Source organism: Salmo salar, chromosome 03, assembly GCF_965601325.2.
Source record: "Salmo salar chromosome 03, fSalSal1, whole genome shotgun sequence".
In the NCBI taxonomy this organism is placed as follows: domain Eukaryota; kingdom Metazoa; phylum Chordata; class Actinopteri; order Salmoniformes; family Salmonidae; genus Salmo; species Salmo salar.
Genome location: NC_138293.1, coordinates 102,498,930 through 102,526,817, shown reverse-complemented (window position 1 = coordinate 102,526,817; position 27,888 = coordinate 102,498,930). Strand labels below are relative to the sequence as shown.

The 27,888-nt window shown below is 40.8% G+C and overlaps 1 protein-coding gene across 1 annotated transcript; it reads right to left on the bottom strand.

The window, feature by feature from the left end:
- On the bottom strand, window positions 1–27,888 carry LOC123741767 (NLR family CARD domain-containing protein 3). The gene is made up of 11 exons (XM_082972975.1): window positions 27,103–27,888; window positions 18,460–18,527; window positions 16,666–16,854; window positions 11,388–11,504; window positions 10,970–11,054; window positions 10,613–10,841; window positions 8,432–10,226; window positions 7,970–8,143; window positions 6,691–6,864; window positions 2,595–2,641; window positions 1–2,232 (listed from the first exon to the last, which is right to left on the bottom strand). Exons 3-11 carry the CDS (start codon window positions 16,836–16,838, stop codon window positions 1,685–1,687), a joined length of 3,342 nt encoding a protein of 1,113 aa, XP_082829101.1. The 5' UTR covers window positions 16,839–16,854; window positions 18,460–18,527; window positions 27,103–27,888; the 3' UTR covers window positions 1–1,684.

Here is a 27,888-nt window from a genome sequence, read left to right as displayed (position 1 = left end):
TTTCCATGTATTTTTTATTTGTATCTATTTATTCCATAGCAATTGACATTTCATATGATCATGAAAGAAACCTTGCATTACTCTAGAGACGGCTTCGCTAAAGTACAAATGTATTCTATACAATATGTTATTATTCCCCAATGACCCTATTCTGGTATCTTCCCCTTGCTTGTTGTAAATATATATATAAACTTGTAGACAAATACATAAAAAAGATAGACAAACAACAAACATGTTAAATGATAAAACAGTTCTCGACAATAGTGAGAGAGAGAGAAGAGAAGAGAAAAGAGTGAGAGAAGAGAGCAAGATCAGTTGTGTATGTGTGTATGTATAAGTCCTTATGTGTAAGCGAGCATGTACGTGTGTGTTAATATCCACTTCGTAGTGTTCAGATATTTTTACAGTTCCCATACTTTCTTTTTTTCGCAACCTGAAGTCCCTGTAGAATTTAGTACAGTCACGGTGTTATGGAGCTGTCTCGGAATAGCTGTCTATCTATAAAGAGTTTGTCCACAAGGAGAAAGGCACGCATACCCTTCTCCCTCTGTTGCCTCTGAACCGGATACATTCTCTTATGACGTTCGTTTATCTCACTTGGAAATTGGTAATTGAGACCGAATTTGGTCCCTTTAAGTTCCCTTCCCCTGCTTTTGATCAGCTCCTTTTGTTGGTAGCGTTCAAATTTTGTGATGATCGGTCTGGGACCATTGGTCTTGTCGCTTCGAGCTCCAAGTCTGTGTACTCGGTGGAAAGCCACCTTGTTTTCTCTATAGGGAGTTTCAAGGCAGATTGCATGAATTCTCTGATCGCGCCCTCTGGATTATTGGATGCGTCCTCAGGAATCCTAGAAAAAAATAGATTTTCAACCACGCTACGACTTTGTATATCTAGCAGCGACACCTTCATCACCCTATTTTCCCTGAGTAGACAATCCATGTTGGAATCGTGTATTTTTATCTTGGCTGTGAGTGCCTTGTTCTCTCCTTGGAGCGTGAGAATTTCACTCTGGCTGAACTCCAAACTCCCCCTCAGCCCTGCTACCTCCTCACACAACTTTTCCAGTGTTGCACGGATTCCAGTCAGAGCACTAGCCTCTACTTCAACAGTAAGTAAATCATCCGTGTCTGTAGATTCATCTGTTTTTCTTTTTTTTGTTGGGTTAGTCGGACAGCTGGTTGGCAACTCAGGATTTTACTCCCAAGAACCGGACATTATAATAGGACACATACTCAGTTATGTGGACACATACAATTATCATGTTCCATTGCAGTGTGTATGTGTGTCCAGTGTGTGTGTGTCTTTGTGTGTGTGTGTGTGTGTGTGTGTGTGTGTGTGTGTGTGTGTGTGTGTGTGTGTGTGTGTGTGTGTGTGTGTCTGAGTCTCTGTGTGTGTGTCCAGTGTGTGTGTGTGTGTGTGTCCAGTGTGTGTGTGTGTGTCCAGTGTGTGTGTCAAGTGTGTGTGTGTCCAGTGTGTGTGTGTGTGTCCAGTGTGTGTGTGTGTCCAGTGTGTGTGTCAAGTGTGTGTGTGTGTGTGTGTCCAGTGGTTGTGGCGCATCTAAACTGTTCTTTCAGGATCACAGAAAGAGACAGAGTTACTACTTACAGGAATAAACTGGCCCAAACTGGTGTGTGTTACTCCATGTATTTAAATGTCATATTCTGATCAAACATAAAACACACGATTAGAGTGAAACATCATGACACAGGGACACTGAGGAGTAGTCGTTGACATCCCAAACCCTAAACCCTGGATAGAGGGGCTCAGTGAATGTGGAGGTGAATGTGTACAGGTGGGTCAGTGTGTCAGAGGAGACTCTGTAGAAGGACAGAGTGCCGGCTGGCCAGTCCAGATACACTCCTACTCTGTGGGAGCTGGAGGAGGGGATGTCTATGGTAGTGAGATTATTATTGTGCCTGGCAGAGTAACTTTTGTCATAGCAGATCAGACTCCAGGACTTGTCATTGTAACCAATCAGACAGTCATTACCCCTTCCTCTCCTGTTGATTCCTTTATATGTCACTCCTATATCAGCCCCCCCACTCCACTCTACCTCCCAGTAACAGCGCCCAGTCAGACCCTCTCTACACAGCACCTGTTCATAGTCCTCAAATCTCTCTGGGTGATCAGGATACGGCTGCTCCTCTCTCCTACATGTCACCTTTCTGTTCTCCTCAGACAGAGAGAGGTGTTTGTTTACTGTGTTTAGGTCCAGTGTGAGATCACAGACATCTGATGGATGAAACCAGACACAATATTAGAAATCATCATCATTTATATTAGAATGTTAACTCACTTTTCACTAATTCATTTAATGTAGATGTTTCTAGGTATCAAAAAGAGAAGAGACTTGTTGAATGATCAAATGTTAAACTGTGGGGTAATATAAAACACACTTATTCCCATTAAATATACAGACACAAACATTGTCAAAGCAACTCTTTGTAAACTTTGTTGTCCCTGATCTCTGCTTCTGTAGAACTACAGCTGATATTTAATATGACCAAGTAAGTAATGATGGTGGTCTTTGACTTTGACTTAACTTGAATTAAGATTTATTCTTAGTCATATTCTTCACAGCAGTCAACACTCACATTTTCTAAGCCCAGGTTTCATTGTGTTCTCTCCACCATGTTCCACACTGCAGCGGTAGGCAGAAGAACAGACAGTCATTGAGTGATACACACACACACACACACACACACACACACACACACACACACACACACACACACACACACACACACACACACACACACACACACACACACACACACACACACACCTTTGTCCAAGTGGTGGTAAGACTGTTTGTCTTAACTAGCCTTAACTAGTCAAACATGTCTGATATGAACATTGACATAAACCCTCTACATACTTGAGTTTCTCCAGTCTGCATTGTGGATCCTCCAGTCCAGCAGAGAGCAGTCTGACTCCTGAGTCTCCTGGGTGATTGTAGCTCAGGTCCAGCTCTCTCAGGTGTGAGGGGTTTGACCTCAGAGCTGAGACCAGAGAAGCACAGCCTTCCTCTGTGACTAGACAGCCTGACAGCCTGCAAAGAGTCAAATCATATTAAAATCACACTGCTATTCTTTGGTGGTGAAAATAGGGGCAGTATATTATTTCAACATATTCAGATACATCAGTGTCCTGAAACCTGCCATATCTATTCAGAAATTAATGTATCACGTTAGAAAATTACAAATGATCAAAGTAGTGCTTTAATTTATAGGACAAATATTTGAGTAGACTGACCAGACCAGTTTAAAAAGCAGTATCAGTCAAAAGACAGACAGTGAGGTATCAGATTTAGATTGTATTGAGTATACAGTCCACACCATATCTATTTTGGCAGTGAAGCAAACATTTTAAATGTGGCTCTATAGTCCAGCATTTTGAAATAAAGATCAAATGTTTCATATGAGGTGACAGTATATAACGTCACCTTTTATTTGAGGATATTTTAAGACATATGTTTCAAGTTTCGAATTGAAAGCACTTCATGTATCTAGTCCCCCTATTTGAAGAAGTCATAAGTATTCTAACCAATTAACATAGTGTATTAAAGCAGTCAGATTTTAGTATCAAGTCCCACTTGTTGGTTGCGTTTGCAGTTTGTTTTGGGTTGTGTTTTGCCCAATAAAAACTGAATGGTGGATGATGACCGGAGTCATTTTCTGTCTAAGTGAGTAGATAACATGTTTCTAAACACTACTAATGTAATCCTGGTGCCATGATTAAGAAAAATCATGAATTAATCATGAAAAATTGTGAGTAAGTTACAGAGGCTACAACAAAACATGCTAACCTCTCGCCATACCAATAACAGAGGCTACAACAAAACATGCTAACCTCTCACCATTACCAATAACAGAGGCTACAACAAAACATGCTAACCTCTCACCATTACCAATAACAGAGGCTACAACAAAACATGCTAACCTCTCACCATTACCAATAACAGAGGATACAACAAAACATGCTAACCTCTCACCATTACCAATAACAGAGGCTACAACAAAACATGCTAACCTCTCACCATTACCAATAACAGAGGCTACAACAAAACATGCTAACCTCTCACCATTACCAATAACAGAGGCTACAACAAAACATGCTAACCTCTCACCATTACCACTAACAGAGGCTACAACAAAACATGCTAACCTCTCACCATTACCAATAACAGAGGCTACAACAAAACATGCTAACCTCTCACCATTACAAATAACAGAGACTACAACAAAACATGCTAACCTCTCACCATTACCAATAACATAGACTACAACAAAACATGCTAACCTCTCACCATTACCAATAACAGAGGCTACAACAAAACATGCTAACCTCTCACCATTACCAATAACAGAGGCTACAACAAAACATGCTAACCTCTTACCATTACCAATAACAGAGGCTACAACAAAACATGCTAACCTCTCACCATTACCAATAACAGAGGGGGTATGATCCTTGTACCTCTGTAACTTTGTCATTCATCATCATTCTCGATTCATTCATGATTATTCATAATCATGGTAGCATCCACATGAATGTAGAAGTGTTCAGAAACATCTTATATTCTTACTGACAATACAAGTGAAGTGACTCCAAAATGACAGGACATTATTCACCAATCAGTTTCTATTAGGAAAAACGTCATCCAAAACACAACTAAAACAAACTGTAAATGCATTCAACAAGTTAGTAGAATCACAAGCTTGATGTAATCACTGCAGGCATGGAACATGGGACCAAATAATAAACTTATGACTAAAAGAATTTGTCCAAATAATTAAGACTTCTAGATACATGAAGTGCTTTCATATCTAAATGGTGAAACAGATATGCATGAAAATACCCTCAAATAAAAGGTGACATTCTGTACTGTCTCCTAATATGAAACATTGTATCTCAAATCCAAAATGCTGGAGCATAGCACCACATTTAAAACTGTAAGCTTCACTGTCCAAACACATATGGTGTGGACTATGTGTGTCTGGTAAACACATGTGGATCTGGTGAACAGTTATCACTTGTTGACCAACTACAGGAATACTGACCTCAGAGTCTCCAGTTTACAGTGGGGATTCCCCAGTCCAGCAGAGAGCAGCTTCACTCCTGAATCCTTCAGGTCATTGTTTCTCAGGTCCAGCTCTCTCAGGTGTGAGGGGTTTGACCTCAGAGCTGAGACCAGAGAAGCACAGCTTTCCTCTGTGACTAGACAGCCTGACAGCCTGCCAAGAGTCAAATCTTTTAAAAACACAGTGGTGAAAATAGTGGCAGTATTTTTTTGAACATATTCAGATACATCAGTAACCTGAAACATGCCATATCTATTAAAACATGTATGTTTCATTATTAGAAATGACAAATGATCGAGGTATTGCCTGCAGATAGAATCATGTATAGTAAAAATATTTGAGTAGACTGACCAGACCAGTTTAAAAAGCAGTATCAGTCAAAAGACAGACAGTGAGGTATCAGATTTAGATTGTATTGAGTATACAGTCCACACCATATCTATTTTGTCAGTGAAGTTAACATTTTAAATGTGGCTCCATACTCCAACATTTTGGATTTCAGATCAAATGATTTAAATGAGGTGACAGTATATAATCTCACCTTTTTATTCGAGGATATTTTAATAGGTATCTGCTTCACGTTTATTAATAAAAGCACTTTATGCATCTAGTCCCCCTATTTGGAGAAGTCATGAGTATTCTTACCAATTCACTTATATTGTATTAAAGTAGTCAAAGCATAGTATTTGGTCGTAAACTTCCTGGTTGCATTTGCAGTTAATTTTGGTTATGTTTCGGTGATGATGACTGGTGTAATTATCTGTTTAAGTGAGTAGACAACATGTTTCTAAACACTACTAAATTAGTCCTGATGATGCCTTGATTGAGAAAGATCATGAATGAATCATTAATAATAATGAGTGAGAAAGTTACTGAGGCTACAACAAAACATGCTAACCTCTCACCATTACCAATAACAGAGGCTACAACAAAACATGCTAACCTCTCACCATTACCAATAACAGAGGCTACAACAAAACATGCTAACCTCTCACCATTACCAATAACAGAGGCTACAACAAAACATGCACATCTCACCATTACCAATAACAGAGGCTACAACAAAACATGCTAACCTCTCACCATTACCAATAACAGAGGCTACAACAAAACATGCTAACCTCTCACCATTACCAATAACAGAGGCTACAACAAAACATGCTAACCTCTCACCATTACCAATAACAGAGGCTACAACAAAACATGTTAACCTCTCACCATTACCAATAACAGAGGCTACAACAAAACACGCTAACCTCTCACCATTATCAATAACAGAGGCTACAACAAAACATGCTAACCTCTCACCATTACCAATAACAGAGGCTACAACAAAACATGCTAACCTCTCACCATTACCAATAACAGAGGCTACAACAAAACATGCTAACCTCTCACCATTAACCTCAAATAAAAGGTTACATTCTGTACTGTCACCTAATATGAAACATTCTATCTCAAATCCAAAATGCTGGAGCATAGCACCAAATTTGTAACAGTAAGCTTCACTGTCCAAACACATATGGTGTGGACTATGTGTGTCTGGTAAACACATGTGGATCTGGTGAACAGTTATCACTTGTTGACCAACTACAGGAATACTGACCTCAGAGTCTCCAGTTTACAGTGGGGATTCCCCAGTCCAGCAGAGAGCAGCTCCACTCCTGAATCCTTCAGGTCATTGTTACTCAGATCCAGCTCTCTCAGATGTGAGGGGTTTGACCACAGAGCTGAGACCAGAGAAGCACAGCCTTCCTCTGTGACTAGACATCCTGACAGCCTGTAAAGTGTAAAATCATTTTAAAATCACACTGCTATTCTTTGGTAGTGAAAATAGTGGCAGTATATTTTTCTATATTTTCAGATACATCAGTGTCCTGAAACCTGCCATGTCTATTTATAAATTAATGTATCATTATTATAAATTACATATGAATAACAAATGATCAGAATATTGCTTGTCAATAGAAACCAATTCACTTATAGTGTTATTATTTATTTAAGTGTATTGACGTAGTCAAAACCATAGTATTTGGTCCCATATTAACTTGCACACAATGACTACATCAAGCTTGATTTGGTTGTGTTTTGCCCAAAAGTAACAGAATGGTGGATGATGAGTAGATAACTAGTTTATAAACACTATTAAAGTAATTCTGACTGCCACAATTAAGAAAAATCATGAATGAATCATTAATAATAATTAGTGAGAGAGTGTAATGGGAATTTTAATGTTTGTGCTTCTCTTATAACTCATTTCTGCGTTCCATTCATGAGCTGTTCTATAAACCTATTTCAGTGTTCATGCAAGTGGTTGACTGAACAAATCCTCATTATCAGTAACTGCAATTTGGCAGTAAGCCCACCCCTTGTTTTGAGAAGGAATGAAAGATATCTCAGTTTCAAGGTCTCAGCTTAGAGAGAAGAAGCCCCGTGACGTGTTGGTCTGTCACATGAATGAAACATAACGGTAATGATTAATTAGCCGTATATATAAGACAACTGCTGGGACTGCTCAGGAAGAGCTCCTGATTGACCATGGTGCATTGAGTTGGTTGGAACCTCAAAAGCCTGCTGACAATAAACAATGATTAATTTAATTAATTAAATAATTTAAGATTGACTTCAAGTGTCCCTTTCCACCACAAGAGATACAGAGGCCAAAGAGAAACATACTAACCTCTCACCATTACCGTCAAATAAAAGGTTACATTCTGGACTGTCACCTAATATGAAACATTCTATCACAAACCCAAAATGCCGGAAATGTAAAACTGTAAGCTTCACTGTCCCAAATACACATGGTGTGGACAATGTGTGCCTGGTAAACACATGTGGATCTGGTGAACAGTTATCACTTGTTGACCAACTACAGGAATACTGACCTCAGAGTCTCCAGTTTACAGTGGGGATTCCCCAGTCCATCAGAGAGCAGCTTCACTCCTGAATCCTTCAGGTCATTGTTACTCAGGTCCAGCTCTCTCAGGTGTGAGGGGTTTGACCTCAGCGCTGAGACCAGAGAAGCACAGCCTTCCTCTGTGACTCCACAGCCTGACAGCCTGCAAAGAGATCATCATGACTTCACAAACACACTGTTCATTTAACACAAGCAGTGAAGAAGGACAATGGCAGATGCATTTGGTTTATTCTCTCAAACAACATTTAGATTGATCTTCAGTCTCCTAGAATTGTATGGTCTTTTTGGTTTTACTAATGTGAACATCAATGTATTGATTCACTATGTTTTTCAATATAATATATCATATACATTATATAATACATACATTTCTCTAAACTTAATATTTCTTCCTCATTATTAGTACTTAAATGTCATTTTATTTACTCACAGAGCAGCTCTGGAGGCTTTGACCACTGGCAGCAGCCTCAGAAGACCTTCCTCTGATCGGGAGTATTTCTTCAGGTCAATCACATCCAGCTCCTTTTCTGAAGTCAGCAACACAAAGACCAGAGCTGACCACTGTGCAGGTGACAGGTTGGGTTTTGTGAGACTTCCTGATCTCAGGTAGCTTTGGATCTCCTCCACTAGAGAATGGTCATTCAGTTCATTCAGACAGTGGAACAGATTGATGCTCCTCTCTGGAGAGAGTTTCTCCCTGATCTTCTCCTTGATGTACTTGACTGTTTCTTCATGGGACTTTGAGCTGCTTCTTGTCTTTGTCAGTAGACCTCGTAAGTGCTTCTGATTGGACTCCAGTGAGAGGCCCAGAAGGAAGCGGAGGAACAGGTCCAGGTTTCCCGTCTCACTTTGTAAGGCTTTATCCACAGCACTCTTGTAAACAGTAACTTTAGACGTATCTCTAATTAACAGTGCAAAAAAGTTCCTGGACATTGATTTAGGTTTGTCCATTAGATTCTCATTGTTGTTGATGAATGAGAGGAACACATATACAGCAGCCAGAAACTCCTGAATGCTCAGATGCACGAAGCAGTATGCCTTGTCCTGGTACAGCCCACATTCCTCTTTAAAGAGCTGTGTGCACAATCCTGAGTACACTGAGGCTTCATTGACATCAATGCCAGCCTCTTTCAGGTCTTCTTCATAGAAAATCAGATTGCCCTTCACAAGCTGTTGAAAAGCCAGTTTTCCCAGTGACAGAATGCTCTCTTTATTCCAGTGTGGACCTGTTTCTTCTTTCCCAAGATACTTTTCATTCATCTGTTTGGTATGAAACACCACAAGGTGTGTGTACATCTCAGTCAGAGTCTTGGGCATCTCTTCTGTCTTATGTTTCAGCATGTGTTCGAGGACTGTTGCAGAAATCCAACAGAAGACTGGAATGTGGCACATGATGTGGAGGCTCCTTGATGTCTTCATGTGTGAGATGATTCTGCTGGCCAGGTCCTCATCACTGAATCTCTTCCTGAAGTACTCCTCCTTCTGTGGGTCATTGAACCCTCGTACCTCTGTTACCTGGTCAACACACCCTGAAGGGATCTTATTGGCTGCTGCAGGTCGAGTAGTTATCCAGAGGAGAGCAGAGGGAAGCAGATTTCCCTGGATGAGATTTGTCAGCAGAACATCCACTGAGGTTGCCTCTGTGACGTCACAACAGATCTTGTTCTTCTGGAAGTCTAGGGGCAGTCGGCACTCATCCAGACCATCAAAGATGAACAGAACTTTGTACTTGTCGTAGTTGGAGATTCTTGAATGTTTGGTTTCCATTGAGAAGTGATTGAGAAGTTCAAGCAAAGTGTGTTTGTCCTCTTTCATCAAATTCAGCTCCCGAAAAGGGAATGAAAATACAAATTGGACATCCTGATTTGCTTTTGCTTCAGCCCAGTCCAGAATGAACTTCTGCACAGAGACTGTTTTTCCAATGCCAGCGACTCCCTTTGTCAGAACAGTTCTGATAAGTTTGTCTTGTCCAGTTAAGGGTTTGAAGATGTCATTACATTTGACTGCAGTCTCTGGTCTTGCTTGTTTCCTGGTTGTTGTCTCAATCTGTCTCAGCTCATGTTCATTATTGACCTCTCCTGTTCCACCCTCTGTGATGTAGAGCTCTGTGTAGATCTTATTGAGAAGTGTTGGGTTTCCTTGTTGAGCGATCCCCTCAAATACACATTGAAACTTCTTCTTTAGATTAGATTTGAGTTCACGTTGGCAAATCACAGCAAGTTCATCTGAATGAAGAAATAACACAGAGGATATTAATATTACGTTTGTTTTAATGTCTACAGTATTGTAGGACTGTTTTAAAGTTTCAAATTATAATCATTTATTCTCTTAACTGACTGTATAAATGTGTAAATATTTTCATAATGCATTACAGACTGGTGTGACTGATTATATTATTATTGGTATTAATGATGGTATTATTAATGTTGTCTCTCTCCCTCTGTCTAAATTAATCACCACAACACATCCCTGCTGCTACTTGATGAGGTCACTAGGTGTTGTGTTAAGGCTGCTACAATATCATTGAGTTACACAGCTGCTTTAGCTGTACTTTAGCTACAGCTTTTAAATGTTATAAAACAGCATTTAACATGAGGCAGACAGATCTTACAGTTCTCCAGTGTGTCAGCAAGCTCCTTCTGGTTCATTTTCCTCAGGACGTGCAGTGTGATCTTCAGAGCCCCCTCTCTGGCACTGCTCTCCTGCTTCTCATCTTCAGCATCCACCACTTCCTTATCCTGCTTCTGACTCTCAAAGCCTTCTGGGAGTTCTGGACAAAGAATCCTCTTGAACATCTTCAGCTCGTTCTTCACAAATGTAATAACATTCTCTTCAAGCAACTGAAATAAATCAAGTAAATAAGTTAAGCAAGAGAAGAAATGCTTTCTCATTAACACATTAATGAATGATTGACAGGTCAACTTGATTGAGGTAAACAAAAACAAATGTACATAACAGGACCACATACACTGAATATGGAGGCCAGGTCTGTTTGATGACTCTGGGAAGACTGACCACTGAGAATCTCTGACTCTGATCTCTCCTGTTGGTTTCTGTGGACAAAACATGAGATTACATCTCCTCATCCAGGGAGTACACACACACACACACACACACACACACACACACACACACACACACACACACACACACACACACACACACACACACACACACACACACACACACACACACACACACACACACACACACACACACACACACACACACACACACACAGGACTATCAAAAGGACTATGAAATGGATAAAAGGATAATCCTGTAGATTATGAAAACAACAACATGAAATGGGAAAATGGGAGAGGAGAAATGACTAGAGACAGTGTTGTTTAACTCACTGACCATGACCCATGAGTTCTTCTTACCTTTGTTCAGTAGAAAAGTCTCCCTCTCTAAACTTTATAGGTAGACCCATAGACCTGTCACTCTTCATGGACACACAGCTGGGTACAGGGGAGGCTGGTCTCTCCTGCTTGATTGGACTTCAACACAACAGAGACAAACATTACATATCTCATCTACTCTGAGCTCAGATGGGAAACATAAGAAGAGTTTCATTCCAAAACACAACATATCACTTTACAGAAATGTTCGTAAATTAGCTTTTATTTTTAAAAGAAATTATGAAAGAGATTGGTGTTTTTTCACTATCTAATCATGGCATGGGGTTGTTCAATGACAGACATGTATTTGTTTATAATCTATCACTTGATGTATTCATTTCTTTTTCAAAATGCTATATATCTGCCTCACTCTCAAATGTGGCTCAATTTAACTAAATGTGTGGTGTTTTTGGTTTATGTCAGTTTAATTGTTTGTTATGCTATAAATTGTTATTTTATGATTGTAAGTGCTAAAATTAACTAGTAATTCTGAGTAATTACTACTTTAGTAAGGAATAACACATATTTTCAGCACTACTGCAGTTGCTAAATAATTCCAATAGATGGGAACATAAGACCACAATGATATTTCAGAATATTAGTTTAGTTTTCTCCCTGGATGCACCACCACTCCCCACGCTTCTTTCTGTCCCTTTCCACACTGCTAACGCAAGAGGAAGGACTGAAAAAGCATTTAACAGATTACTGTGAAGTAATATAACGATGATTCATGTTTATTATTATCTGTTTTTATGTTCATGTTTTACACTTCATTAATATACTACTCAAAAAAATAAAGGGAACACTTAAACAACACATCCTAGATCTGAATGAATGAAATAATCTTATTAAAAACTTTTTTCTTTAAATAGTTGAATGTGCTGACAACAAAACCACACAAAAATAATCTATGGAAATCCAATTTATCAACCCAAGGAGGTCTGGATTTGGAGTCACACTCAAAATTAAAGTGGAAAACCACACTACAGCCTGATCCAACTTTGATGTAATGTCCTTTAAATAAGTCAAAATGAGGCTCAATAGTGTGTGTGGCCTCCACGTGCCTGTATGACCTCCCTACAATGCCTGGGCATGCTCCTGATGAGGTGGCGGATGGTCTCCTGAGGGATCTCCTCCCAGACCTGGACTAAGGCATCCGCCAACTCCTGGACAGTCTGTGGTGCAACGTGGCGTTGGTGGATGGAGCGAGACATGATGTCCCAGATGTGCTCAATTGGATTCAGGTCTGGGGAACGGGCGGGCCAGTCCATAGCATCAATGCCTTCCTCTTGCAGGAACTGCTGACACACTCCAGCCACATGAGGTCTAGCATTGTCTTGCATTAGGAGGAACCCAGGGCCAACCGCACCAGCATATGGTCTCACAAGGGGTCTGAGGATCTCATCTCGGTACCTAATGGCAGTCAGGCTACCTCTGGCGAGCACATGGAGGGCTGTGTGGCCCCCCAAAGAAATGCCACCCCACACCATGACTGACCCACCGCCAAACCGGTCATGCTGGAGGATGTTGCAGGCAGCAGAACGTTCTCCACGGCGTCTCCAGACTCTGTCACATCTGTCACATGCTCAGTGTGAACCTGCTTTCATCTGTGAAGAGCACAGGGCGCCAGTGGCAAATTTGCCAATCTTGGTGTTCTCTGGCAAATGCCAAACGTCCTGCACGGTGTTGGGCTGTAAGCACAACCCCCACCTGTGGACGTCGGGCCCTCATACCACCCTCATGGAGTCCGTTTCTGACCGTTTGAGCAGACACATGCACATTTGTGGCCAGCTGGAGGTCATTTTGCAGGGCTCTGGCAGTGCTTCTCCTGCTCCTCCTTGCACAAAGGCGGAGGTAGCGGTCCTGCTGCTGGGTTGTTGCCCTCCTACGGCCTCCTCCACGTCTCCTGATGTACTGGCCTGTCTCCTGGTAGCGCCTCCATGCTCTGGACACTACGCTGACAGACACAGCAAACCTTCTTGCCACCGCTCGCATTGATGTGCCATCCTGGATGAGCTGCACTACCTGAGCCACTTGTGTGGGTTGTAGACTCCGTCTCATGCTACCACTAGAGTGAAAGCACCGCCAGCATTCAAAAGTGACCAAAACATCAGCCAGGAAGCATAGGAACTGAGAAGTGGTCTGTGGTCCCCACCTGCAGAACCACTCCTTTATTGGGGGTGTCTTGCTAATTGCCTATAATTTCCACCTGTTGTCTTTTCCATTTGCACAACAGCATGTGAAATGTATTGTCAATCAGTGTTGCTTCCTAAGTGGACAGTTTGATTTCACAGAAGTGTGATTGACTTGGAGTTCCATTGTGTTGTTTAAGTGTTCCCTTTATTTTTTTGAGCAGTGTAAAACGATTATCATTAAGCCTGAACATTAATTCAGTCACCTCTGGTCGAGAAAAACGTATTTTCCCAGCACATTCATTCTCTAATTCATCAACCAGCATCGACCTGCTCTGCCTTCTCGAGCAAGCCAGGGGCATGTTGAGGTAAATTTAATTTAAAGGTAAAATGTTGAGGTAAATTTACTAACCGGGAGGGTTGAATTATGTAATTTATTGGCGGGCTGGAAGACGCGGTCATCTTTTCTGTTCCGAGGTTGTTTACTCACAATATCAGATATTAAGATGATTTTTTATAATGCATGTATACTGAGGTTGAAGTTCTGAGTAGTGATCATTTACCCGGGGTTCAATACCTGCTATAGTGACTATTTTGTTGCTCTCCCAAAAGCAACACAGCCCTAATACGAGATATATAGCTAACTAAAGTAATGAGTGACCATTTTAGAAAATCATGGGACATATAGTCTGTGGTTGCATGCTATTTTATGTCAATCATATTGCTGCATGTAATGTTAGCATATAACTGATGTTTCGTGGTCTTATGCTGCCATCTTTTGAAAATATTTAGCAATTAAAAGTTATTAATTTACTTACAGACATTGGTGAGGCAGCTGAGAATAAAAAAAAAATGGAATGTGCCCAGCCTACTTGAGGCGCCCCGAAAATAATATTCAAAAGATTGGTCAATGGACACAGAGGGGTTAAACATTAAAGTTACCGTCCATCTAGTGAAGAGAGGAGAACCGGACAGAGGTAGCCAGCATCCGTCAACGAGAGAGGGGGGATAAGATAACTAGGATTCTGCTGGTAGAGTAGCTAGCTAGCTAGCTTACCTAGCTGTACCGACTAGTTAGGATAACTAGGATGCTGCTGGTAGAGTAGCTAGCTAGCTTACCTAACTGTACCGACTAGCTAGGATAACTAGGATGCTGCTGGTAGAGTAGCTAGCTAGCTATCTTACCTAGCTGTACCGACTAGCTAGGATAACTAGGATGCTGTTGGTAGAGTAGCTAGCTAGCTAGCTTACCTAGCTGTACCAACTAGCTAGGATAACTAGGATGCTGCTGGTAGAGTAGCTAGCTAGCTTACCTAGCTGTACCGACTAGCTAGGATAACTAGGATGCTGCTGGTAGAGTAGCTAGCTAGCTTACCTAGCTGTACCGACTAGCTAGGATAACTAGCAGGTCGTTCATCTGTCTCAATGATGATGACGAATCAGGTGAACCACAAAATTAAACAAGGATAGAGAGTGAAAAGGATCTGGCTACAAACATACTGTCCCTGACCTTAAAGCAAAAAGCAAATTGAACAATACATTTTGGCATCTCAACACTGTAGCGAACTCCATCGTTGTTCCCCAAGATCACCTCAGCCCACTCTGCGCGTAACCAGACAATATGCTTGGCGCCACACCGGACGTGGACGCGGACAGTTCTGTACGGGGACGCGGGCAGTTCCAGAACGCGGACATGAGCAGTGCAACACAATCAACTAAACCCACTCTTTACAATGGGTTACATTAGTAATATTCATTTTTTATTCTTATGTTAATAAGCAAACATTCAACTTTTTTTATAACAATATTTTGAGATCTAGGCCTGTATCCACAAAGCGTCTCAGAGTAGAGAATTGGTCATATAAGTGCTGAGAATAAAGACATTTTACACTTATGTGTATAAATTAAAGCCATGCATGAAGTCTCTAGTCCCACCTAGTCGGCAGATATTTAGGACACCTCGTGAGCTGTCCTAAGTAGTTAAGAGTTAACAGCAGGTGTCTTGATAATACTATAGAATAATGCAGCGAGTCAGTAGTTCCTGCTCCACATGTAAATGCTTTGTAGTAGTTAAAAATAATGTTTTGATATTTGATAAACCCATAAATAATGTAGACCTACATGCAACAGTATGTCTTGTGCTTTTGGCAATGATTTATGTATAATACTTATGTATAACAAGTGATACCATGTATGTCTCCAAAGCATTTTGTCTTCATTTTGGCAGATTAATTTATGCTAATTTCTGAAGATTAACTCAGGTTTTCGCCCAGCGGCTAAGGAGTTGGAGCTGTGGCAGGAGTTGGACCTGTGGTCGAAAGGTGGCTGGTTTATATCCCGGTCCAGGCACTGGAAAAAACGGGAGGAATTGATCTGACCACTGGAGGGCTGCTGGGTTCATATCCTCTAAACATTAACCTTTCATTGATCAGAACTCTAGAGGTTCTTCTTCACTGAACCCACAAATATATATCACTTTTAGTGGTTCCATATATTAAGGAAGTGATAGAAGCCTTTTTGGTTCTATAAGGAACCTTCTTTTCTAAGAGCGTAAAACAAACACATTTATCTTTTGATTATTTAATTATCTTCATCATGTTATTTCAAGTTCTCCCTTTGGAGCACAACATCACGTTGTTAAAAACAATCCTAAATTGGGCATGGCTACAAATTGGGCAATTGAAGGCATCTAGGGCGTAATATGTGTTCGATGAAAACGTTGTAGAAAACATTATTGGCAAGGGACTTGATGCCTACTATGCCAAAGCTATTTATCGTTGTTAAACGGGTGTGAAGAGTGTGTTGATATAACGGTAATATTGTCAAAATTCTGCTTGTAACAACCATCACAATTAGTTAAAAACCGATGCATTCCATTATATTAGGCAATAATTAAGAGTAGGCAAAGTGGTCGTATCATGTGAAAATTCTATCAAATGTCTTACATTGCAACGAGTACAGTCAGGGTGCCGTGGAACCCCTGCAGTACCTCCACAGACCCCGGATTGAGAACCCCTGATTTAGCAGATGCTCTTATCCAGAGAGATTTACAGTAAGTGCATTCATCTAAGATAGCTATTTATATTGGAAATAAACTTAATAAATTCTTCATAAAATTGTTATCTCACCTCTTAGCTTTGGTGTCATGTCCCCCAGAGAGATGTATTTTAAAGGCAGGGCCCCCCTCCTCTCTCTCCCCAGAGAGACTCATTTTAGAGGCAGGGCCCCCCTCCTCTCTCTCCCCAGAGAGACTCATTTTAGAGGCAAGGTCCCCCTCCTCTCTCTTCCCAGAGAGACTCATTTTAGAGCACTGACCCCTAAACAGAGATCCAGCATGTTGGTTGTGGTTAACACAGTGACAACTAAACAGAGATCCAGCATGTTGGTTGTGGTTAACACAGTGACAACTAAACAGAGATCCAACATGTTGGTTGTGGTTAACACAGTGACAACTAAACAGAGATCCAACATGTTGGTTGTGGTCAACACAGTGACAACTAAACAGAGATCCAGCATGTTGGTTGTGGTTAACACAGTGACAACTAAACAGTGATCCAACATGTTGGTTGTGGTTAACACAGTGACAACTAAACAGAGATCCAGCATGTTGGTTGTGGTTAACACAGTGACAACTAAACAGAGATCCAGCATGTTGGTTGTGGTTAACACAGTGACAACTAAACAGAGATAAAACATGTTGGTTGTGGTTAACACAGTGACAACTAAACAGAGATCCAGCATGTTGGTTGTGGTTAACACAGTGACAACTATTTATTGAAGGTCAATTGTTCTATTAATTATCTCTTAGAAATAAAACATTAACTAACAGACAGAGAAACAGTCAGGTGATTTAATGCATCACATGAACATGTAGTTGTGATTGATATTTTTCACATTTTCTCCATGTAGTGGAGATTTTATGTTGATGTTACATGATGTTATATTATGTAAAGTAGACTAGGTTATAATGTATTGTAGTGGGTTGTTAGTGATATGTAGATGTTATATTATGTAAAGTAGACTAGGTTATAATGTATAGTAGTGGGTTGTTAGTGATATGTAGATGTTATATTATGTAAAGTAGACTAGGTTATAATGTATAGTAGTGGGTTGTTAGTGATATGTAGATGTTATATTATGTAAAGTAGACTAGGTTATAATGTATAGTAGTGGGTTGTTAGTGATATGTAGATGTTATATTATGTAAAGTAGACTAGGTTATAATGTATAGTAGTGGGTTGTTAGTGATATGTAGATGTTATATTATGTAAAGTAGGCTAGGTTATAATGTATAGTAGTGGGTTGTTAGTGATATGTAGATGTTATATTATGTAAAGTAGACTAGGTTATAATGTATAGTAGTGGGTTATTAGTGATATGTAGATGTTATATTATGTAAAGTAGGCTATGTTATAATGTATAGTAGTGGGTTATTAGTGATATGTAGATGTTATATTATGTAAAGTAGACTAGGTTAAAATGTATAGTAGTGGGTTATTAGTGATATGTAGATGTTATATTATGTAAAGTAGACTAGGTTATAATGTATAGTAGTGGGTTGTTAGGTGATATGTAGATGTTATATTATGTAAAGTAGGCTAGGTTATAATGTATAGTAGTGGGTTATTAGTGATATGTAGATGTTATATTATGTAAAGTAGACTAGGTTATAATGTATAGTAGTGGGTTATTAGTGATATGTAGATGTTATATTATGTAAAGTAGGCTAGGTTATAATGCATAGTAGTGGGTTATTAGTGATATGTAGATGTTATATTATGTAAAGTAGACTAGGTTATAATGTATAGTAGTGGGTTATTAGTGATATGTATATGTTATATTATGTAAAGTAGGCTAGGTTATAATGTATAGTAGTGGGTTATTAGTGATATGTAGATGTTATATTATGTAAAGTCACTTACAGTCACTGGTGCAGCCGCCTGTTTTCTTGCAGATGAAGTAGCTTTCATAGGCAACTCATTCAACCAGCCTAAACAACAGTAAATAAAATATGTCAAATGGTCAAAACCAAATCCTGATATAGCCATATACATTAGAGAGAATAATATTGTTACAGATGTTGGATCTTAATTTGACCTAGTTTGCTACAGCAGGAAAATAATCCTGCAGAAACAGGACAATTGAATTATTATGTGGATTATAATTAATGAACAATTTAAAAATGGAAAAGTGGAATTTATCATCATCTCAAACCTTTTAAAAGCGTAAATACACTCAAATATACGACACGTTTTAGTTTTCCTGTAACAGGGTGATCATATTTTTCTTTCCCCATGATGTGGCCCTCACCAACTGGGCATCTGGCCCATAGAGACTAAAGGACTATGATGTGGCCCTCACCAACTGGCCATCTGGCCCATAGAGACTAAAGGACTATGCTGTGGTCCTCACCAACTGGCCACTTGGCCCATAGAGACTAAATTACTATGCTGTGGCCCTCACCAACTGGCCCATGGAGACTAAAGGACTATGCTGTGGCCCTCACCAACTGGCCCATGGAGACTAAAGGACTATGCTGTGGCCCTCACCAACTGGCCACCTGGCCCATAGAGACTAAAGGACTATGCTGTGGCCCTCACCAACTGGCCCATGGAGACTAAAGGACTATGCTGTGGCCCTCACCAACTGGCCACCTGGCCCATAGAGACTAAAGGACTATGCTGTGGCCCTCACCAACTGGCCACCTGGTCCATAGAGACTAAAGGACTATGCTGTGGCCCTCACCAAAATCTAGTTGTGTATAATGTTGTACGTAAACTTTGTGTAAACTCTTCTGTCTGCATTCTGTCTCTAAATATTGTCATCACTAGCAGCACCATATCACCATGTAAAATGATGTGTACAGATGTAGGATCTTAATTTGATCACCCCTCACTGCAGAATAACTTTTCCAGGAAATATAAAACTTGTAGTGTATTTGAAGTTTAAAAAGGCTTCTGAAGTTTGTAATTTCCATTTAGTCATTTCAGATTTGAGCTTCCCTTAACAAAAAATGTAGTAACCCCTACAAAAATGTCCATTAATTATAATACACATAATAATTCACATTTCCTGTTGCTGCAGGAATATTTTCCTGCTGTAGTAAACTGACTCAAATTAAGATCCTACATCTGTATGTGCAAATGTACTTGGTGAATAAAGGTGATTGTGATTCTACAAAGGTTGAGTCTCTAGATTCCCTTGCTGCTCTGGAGAAATAATGACATGGTTGTCATGGTGATTTAAACAGGGACTGGTTATCTCCCAACTCTGATGTCATTTGTTACATTTCACCCTGTTGATAAAGGCAGCTACAAGGATGAACCCAGAAGACAACTCTAAATCAACACTTACTGATATTATCCTAAAATCCTTTCATTCGTATTATTGTACTACTTTGTTAATATTTTAGTGAACAGAGGGGCAGGGCAGTGAACCCAGATCGCTGGTGAAAAAGGAAAACACCCTATGCATGGCTGCCCATCCTGTGCAGCTCAGACGTTCGTCGTCGCCGGCCTTCTAGCTGCTGCTAAACCTGCTGCTGGCAAACGCCCTTCAATCATCTACCCCGGACTTGTCTTGTCATCATTACTCACACCTGGTTCAAATCAACGCTCTATCTCTATGTACGTATAGTCACTTGTCTTTGTTGGTCATTGTAAATGTTGCTTGTTTTCCTGAGAGGAATCTATCCTACTGTTTTCTGAGTACTTTATTATTTTGCAATTTGGGTTTCGTCCCGCTTTTATCTATGGTGCGTAAATAAATTCAGTAGTTCTAAACCTGTGACTGCCTCCTGCCTACTCCTCTCTACACCAGTGACAATCTCTGCTCCTGACAGAAAAATATAATTTAAAAAAACAATCGCATCAATAGGGTTAACCCAGTATCAGTTTAAATCAAATCAAAGTTTAGTTGTCACTTACACCGAATACAACAGGTGTAGACCTTACAGTGAAATGCTTACTTACAGGCTTTAACCAATCGTGTGAAAAAAAAGGTGTGTGTGTGTGTGTGTGTGTGTGTGTGTGTGTGTGTGTGTGTGTGTGTGTGTGTGTGTGTGTGTGTGTGTGTGTGTGTGTGTGTGTGTGTGTGTGTGTGTGTGTAGGTAAGTAAAGAAATAAAACACCAGTAAAAATACATTTGAAAATAAGTGTAGCAAGGCTATATACAGACAATGGTTAGTCAGGCTTATTGAGGTAGTATGTACATGTGGTATGGTTAAAGTGACTATGCATATATGATGAAGTGGTGATTGTGGGTGGTGTTGGCGGGTGGTGGGACACAATGCAGATAGCCCGGTTAGCCAATGTGCGGGAGCACTGGTTGGTCGGGCCAATTGAGGTAGTATGTACATGAATGTATAGTTAAAGTGACTATGCATATAAGATAAACAGAGAGTAGCAACAGTGTAAAAGAGGGGTTGGGGGGGACGGCACACAATGCAAATAGTCCGGGTAACCATTTGTTTACATGTTCAGGAGTCTCATGGCTTGGGGGTAAAAACTGTTGAAAAGCCTTTTTGTCCTAGACTTGGCACTCCGGTATCGCTTGCCATGCGGCAGTAGAGAGGACAGTCTATGACTGGGGTGGCTGGGGTCTTTGATCATTTTTAAGGCCTTCCTCTGACACCGCCTGGTGTAGAGGTCCTGGACGGCAGGCAGCTTTGCCCCAGTGATGTACTGGGCCGTATGCACTACCCTGTGAAGTGCCTTGCGGTAGGAGGCTGAGCAATTGCCGTACCAGGCAATGATGCAACCGGTCAGGATGCTCTCAATGTTGCAGCTGTAGAACCTTTTGAGGATCTCAGGACCCATGCCAAATCTTTTTAGTTTCCTGAGGGGGAATAAGCTTCGTCGTGCCCTCTTCACGACTGTCTTGGTGTGTTTGGACCATTCTAGTTTGTTGTTGATGTGGACACCAATGAATTTGAAGCTCTCAACCTGCTCCACTACAGCCCCGTCGATGAGAATGGGGGCATGCTCGGTGCTCCTTTTCCTGTAGTCCACAATCATCTCCTTAGTCTTGGTTACGTTGAGGGATAGGTTGTTATTCTGGCACCACCCAGCCAGGTCTCTGACCTCCTCTCTATAGGCTGTCTCGTCGTTGTTGGTGATCAGGCATACCACTGTTGTGTCGTATTCAAACTTAATGATGGTGTTGGAGTTGTGCCTGGCCATGCAGTCGTGGGTGAACAGGGAGTACAGAGGGGAAAGAGCACGCATCCCTGGGGAGCTCCAGTGTTGAGGATCAGCGTGGCAGATGTGTTGCTACCTACCCTCACCTGGGGGCAGCCCGTCAGGAGGTCCAGGATCCAGTTGCAGAGGGAGGTGTTTAGTCCCAGGTTCCTTAGCTTAGTGATGAGCTTTGAGGGTACTATGGTGTTGAACGCTGAGCTGTAGTCAATGAATAGCATTCTCACATAAGTGTTCCTTTTGTCCAGGTGGGAATGGGCAATGTGGAGCTCAATAGAGATTGCATCATTTGTGGATCTGTTTGGGCGGTATGCAAATTGGAGTCGGTCTAGGGTTTCTGGGATAATGGTGTTGATGTGAGCCATTACTAGCCTTTCAAAGCACCTCATGGCTACGGACGTGAGTGCTATAGGTCGGTAGTCATTTAGGCAGGTTACCTTGGTGTTCTTGGGCACAGGGACTATGGTGGTCTGCTTGAAGCATGTTGGTATTACAGACTCAATCAGGGACATGTTGAAAATGTCAGTGAAGACACCTGCCAGTTGGTCAGCACATGCCCGGAGCACATGTCCTGGTAAACCGTCTGGCCCCGCAGCCTTGTGTATGTTGACCTGTTTAAAGGTCTTGTCTCACGTCGGCTACGGAGAGCGTGATCACACAGTCATCCAGAACAGCTGATGCTCTCATGCATGCCTCAGTGTTGCTTGCCTCGAAGCAAGCATAGAAGTGATTTAGCACAACTGGTAGGTTTGTGTCACTGGGCAGCTCGAGGCTGTGCTTCCCTTTGTAGTCTGTAATAGTTTGCAAGCCCTGCCACATCCGACGAGCGTCGGAGCCGGTGTAGTATGATTCAATCTTATCCCTGTGTTGACGCTTTGCCTGTTTGATGGTTTGTTGCAGGGCATAGCGGGATTTCTTGTAAGCTTCCGGGTTAGAGTCCCGCACCTTGAAAGCGGCAGCTCTACCCTTTAGCTTAGTGCGAATGTTGCCTGTAATCCATGGTTTTTTGTTGGGGCATGTATGTACAGTCACTGTGGGGACGACGTCCTCAATGCATTTATTGATAAAGCCAGTGACTGATGTGGTGTATTCCTCAATGTCATCGGAAGAATCCCGGAACATGCTCCAGTCTGTGATAGCAAAACAATCCTGTAGTTTAGCATCTGCTTCATCTGACCATTTTTTTATAGTCCGAGTCACTGGTGCTTCCTGCATTAATGTTTGCTTGTGAGCAGGAATCAGGAGAATAGAGTTGTGGTCGGATTTACCAAATGGAGGGCGAGGGAGAGCTTTGTACGTGTCTCTGTGTGTGGAGTACAGGTGATCTAGAATGTGTTTCCCTCTGGTTGCACATTTAACATGTTGATAGAGATTTGGTAGAACTGATTCAAGTTTCCCTGCATTAAAGTCTCCGGCCACTGGGAGCGCCGCCTTTGGGGTTAACCCAGTATCAGTATAAATAGGGTTAACCCAGTATCAGTATGTCACAGATTTCTTCGTCGTCAGACGATATAGCGAAATCATCGTCGGAGAACGCAGAGGAGTTAGTGCTCATCATCTTAAATTATTAAATGAATGTGCACACGTGAAAACAAGAAAGACAAATGACAGTTTTTCGCCGGTTAAAACTAACAGTGCAAAATACAACTACCTACAACCTACCAAACAAACACACACCTACTTATAGGACTCCCAATCAGAGGCAACTAGAAACACCTGCCTCCAATTGAGAGTCCAGCACCCAAAACTACACATAGAAAAACAAACCTAGAACCTATACCAAAACTAACACACCCCACTACACCACACACAAAACCCCATAATACAAAACAAATATACCTCTGCCACGTCCTGACCAAATATAATACAAATAATACCTAAATATTGGTCAGGAAGTGACTTAATAGGGCTAACCCAGTATCAGTATAAATAGTGTTAACCCAGTATCAGTATTAATAGTGTTAACCCAGTATCAGTATAAATAGGGTTAACCCAGTATCAGTATCAATAGTGTTAACCCAGTATCAGTATCAATATTGCTAACCCAGTATCAGTATAAATAGTGTTAACCCAGTATCAGTATAAATAGTGATAACCCAGTATCAGTATCAATAGTGTTAACCCAGTATCAGTATAAACAGGGTTAACCCAGTATCAGTATAAACAGGGTCCTATAGCTGCGATGGGAATTGTAACCTGGCTGACACTGCTCCCTATAAAAGCAAGTCACGTGCTTCAACTACTCAGACCCCTCACACATCCGGTCCATGCATTCTGATGGCCTCACAGACACCATACCACTTCTGACACCAATGTAGCAAACAGCTGGGCAGGGAAGCGAACCCAGGTCACACATGTAAAAGGCCAACAACCTACGCATCGCGACATTGGCACCAACTGTGTAACTTGGTTGGAATTGTGACGTGGCTCATATAGAGAGGATCACTACACTATAGAGGAACTATGATACAATTACATTATCATATGAAATGTAGAGAATAACTACACTATAGAGGAACTATGATACAATTACATTATCATATGAAATGTAGAGGATCACTACACTATAGTGGAACTATGATACAATTACATTATCATATGAAATGTAGAGGATCACTACACTATAGAGGAACTATGATACAATTACATTATCATATGAAATGTAGAGAATCACTACACTATAGAGGAACTATGATACAATTACATTATCATATGAAATGTAGAGGATCACTACACTATAGTGGAACTATGATACAATTACATTATCATATGAAATGTAGAGGATCACTACACTATAGAGGACCTATGATACAATTACATTATCATATGAAATGTAGAGGATCACTACATTATAGTGGAACTATGATACAATTACACTATCATATGAAATGTAGAGGATCACTACACTATAGTGGAACTATGATAGAATTACTGTCACGTCCTGACCAGCAGAGGGAGTAGTTGTTTAGTATTTTGGTCAGGACGTGGCAGAGGGATGTTTGTTTTGTATGGTGTGGGTTTTGTGTGTGTTGTAGAGGGGTGTTTGATTTATGTGTTCCTGGGTTTTGGGTGTATGTTCTAGGTTAGTATGTTCTAGGTTGTATTTCTGCATTCTGTCTAGTTTAGGTTTTCTATGTTTAGGTTTGGGTGCTGGACTCTCAATTGGAGGCAGGTGTTTCTCGTTGCCTCTGATTGAGAGTCCTGTATATGGGTAATTGTTTGGTGTAGTGTTTGTGGGAGATTGTTTCTTGTTTTGTGTGTGTGAGCATGACAAGACTGTTTTGTTGTTCGTGAGTTCTTCTTTTTGTTATTTTGGTGTTCACTTTGTTTTAAAATAAATGCAAGATGAGCATCCACATTCCTGCTGCGTTTTGGTCCTCCATTCCCGACGACAACCGTTACAATTACATTATCATATGAAATGTAGAGGATCACTACACTAAAGTGGAACTATGATACAATTACGTTATCATATGAAATGTAGAGGATCACTACACTATAGAGGAACTATGATACAATTACATTATCATAGGAAATGTAGAGGATCACTACACTATAGTGGAACTATGATACAATTACACTATCATATGAAATGTTAAATGTAGAACTATAATATCTGAATATTGATATATTGAATTTGACTTGACCACGTCCAGTCAGCTACATTTTGTCTGATTAAACTGACACCAACCTGTCTCAGTAGTAGTAGACTGTTAGGAGTGTTTTACTGTCATTCACTATACTAACATTACACCAACCTGTCTCAGTAGTAGTAGACTGTTAGGAGTGTTTTACTGTCATTCACTATACTAACATTACACCAACCTGTCTCAGTAGTAGTAGACTGTTAGGAGTGTTTTACTGTCATTCACTATACTAACATTACACCAACCTGTCTCAGTAGTAGTAGACTGTTAGGAGTGTTTTACTGTCATTCACTATACTAACATTACACCAACCTGTCTCAGTAGTAGTAGACTGTTAGGAGTGTTTTACTGTCATTCACTATACTAACATTACACCAACCTGTCTCAGTAGTAGTAGACTGTTAGGAGTGTTTTACTGTCATTCACTATACTAACTAGCCCTGGCAGGATTGTCACCTTGTAGCCTGACTTCATTGAGATTTTTTCTGTTCTGTTCTATATATTCTTATGGATGAGGTCTGAGATGGAATGTGAAGCTAACTGAAACTGGCTATTTTTAGAAAACCAGTATATCAAGCCTGTATCATAGTATACCCCTCAGGCTACGTTCAGGTTTCAGCAAGAGGCAGGTATCAACATGCCAAGTCTTAGGCTACAACCTGGGTTGTATTCATTAGTTTACTCCACAGCCAACAGTTTTAAAATGTTAAATAAAACATAAACAGTTTACTCTAAACGCTGTACAATGTGACCTAAACAGTTTCTGTTGCCAAATGTTTTGCTACGGTGGGCACAAATGAATACACACAACCTGTTTTGAGGAAGTGTAAGTTGTTGTTAGTCTCTCCACAATATTTATTTGTCTCTCTTTCACACAAAATACCTTTCTGAGTGAAAAGCATTAACAGTTGATTAGAAAGAGAAAATGTTTGTTAGTTGCTTGTTGTGTTTTAAGCCTGTTTTGAGAAGACAAGTTTATAGACCTATGATAAAGTACACTCTTTGAATAAAGGGTTCCAAACGGGTCCTCCGTCTGTCCCCATTGGAGACACTTTTGGGTTCCAGGTTTAACTCTTCTGGCTTCAGTGTAAAACCCTCTGTGGAAAGGGTTCTTCATGGAACCCAAAAGTGTTCTACCTAGTACCAAAAAGGGTTCTTCAAAGGGTTATCCTATGGGGACAGCCAAAGAATCCTTTAGATTCTAGATAGTGTAGGAGCGATCACCCTGGGGCACACAGATGGGCACAGAACGAATTCACCCCCCGCATCTAATTTATATCAAAAACATTTTAAGGAGAGTAGGACTATTATAACACTGTCCACCAAAAATATCATCAACTATATGAATACACACAACAATACCATCAACTATATTAATACACATGACAATATCATCAACTATATGAATACACATAACAATATCATCAGCTATATGAATACACATAACAATATCATCAACTATATGAATACACATATCATCAACTATATTAATACACATAACAATATCATCAACTATATGAATACACATAACAATATCATCAACTATATTAACACACATAACAATATCATCAACTATATGAATACACATAACAATATCACCAACTATATGAATACACAGAACAATATCATCAACTATATGAATACACATAACAATATCATCAACTATATGAATACACAACAATATCACCAACTATATGAATACACAGAACAATCGTCGTCTTACCTTTTATCTCTCTCTCAATAGAAACAGAGTCTGAATGATCATTCGGTCGTTGAAAGTTACTTTCGTTTGCTCTGTTCATTTACATATCAGGTTCTGCCTGTTCTCTCTCCACTCCCTCTCTCTTAACAGCTCTTACAATGTGCCTTGGCATACATTCTACAACTGTCTGGAACTCTATTGGAGGGATGTGACACCATTCTTCCACAAGAAATTCCATCATTTGGTGTTTTATTGATGGTTGTGTTCAACTCGGTTGAGACCTGGTGACTGAGACGGCCGTGGCATATTGTGAAACATCAGCAAGTTCAGCAGTCTTCATCACTGAAACTCCTGCCAATCGTGCCCCAACAATCACCAATCGTTAAGCTCTTATAGAGCAGGGTCGCAGTCTCTCCTGGTTGCAGCTCCTCTCTCCGCAGGGGTAGCAGCTCCTCTCTCCGCAGGGGTAGCAGCTCCTCTCCCCCCAGGGGTAGCAGCTCTTCTCTCCCCAGGAGTAGCAGCTCCTCTCTCCCCAGGGTTAGCAGCTCCTCTCTCCCCAGGGGTTGCAGCTCCTCTCTCCCCAGGGGTAGCAGCTCCTCTCTCCCCAGGGGTAGCAGCTCCTCTCTCCCCAGGGGTAGCAGCTCTTCTCTCCCCAGGGGTATGGCTCCTCTCTCACCAGGAGTAGCAGCTCCTCTCTCCCCAGGGGTAGCAGCGCCTCTCTCCCCTAGGAATTCTCTCCATCATATCCTGTTCTTCTGTTACTATCTCTGTGTCTTGTCTGATATCTCTCTCCATCACTGGAAAGAT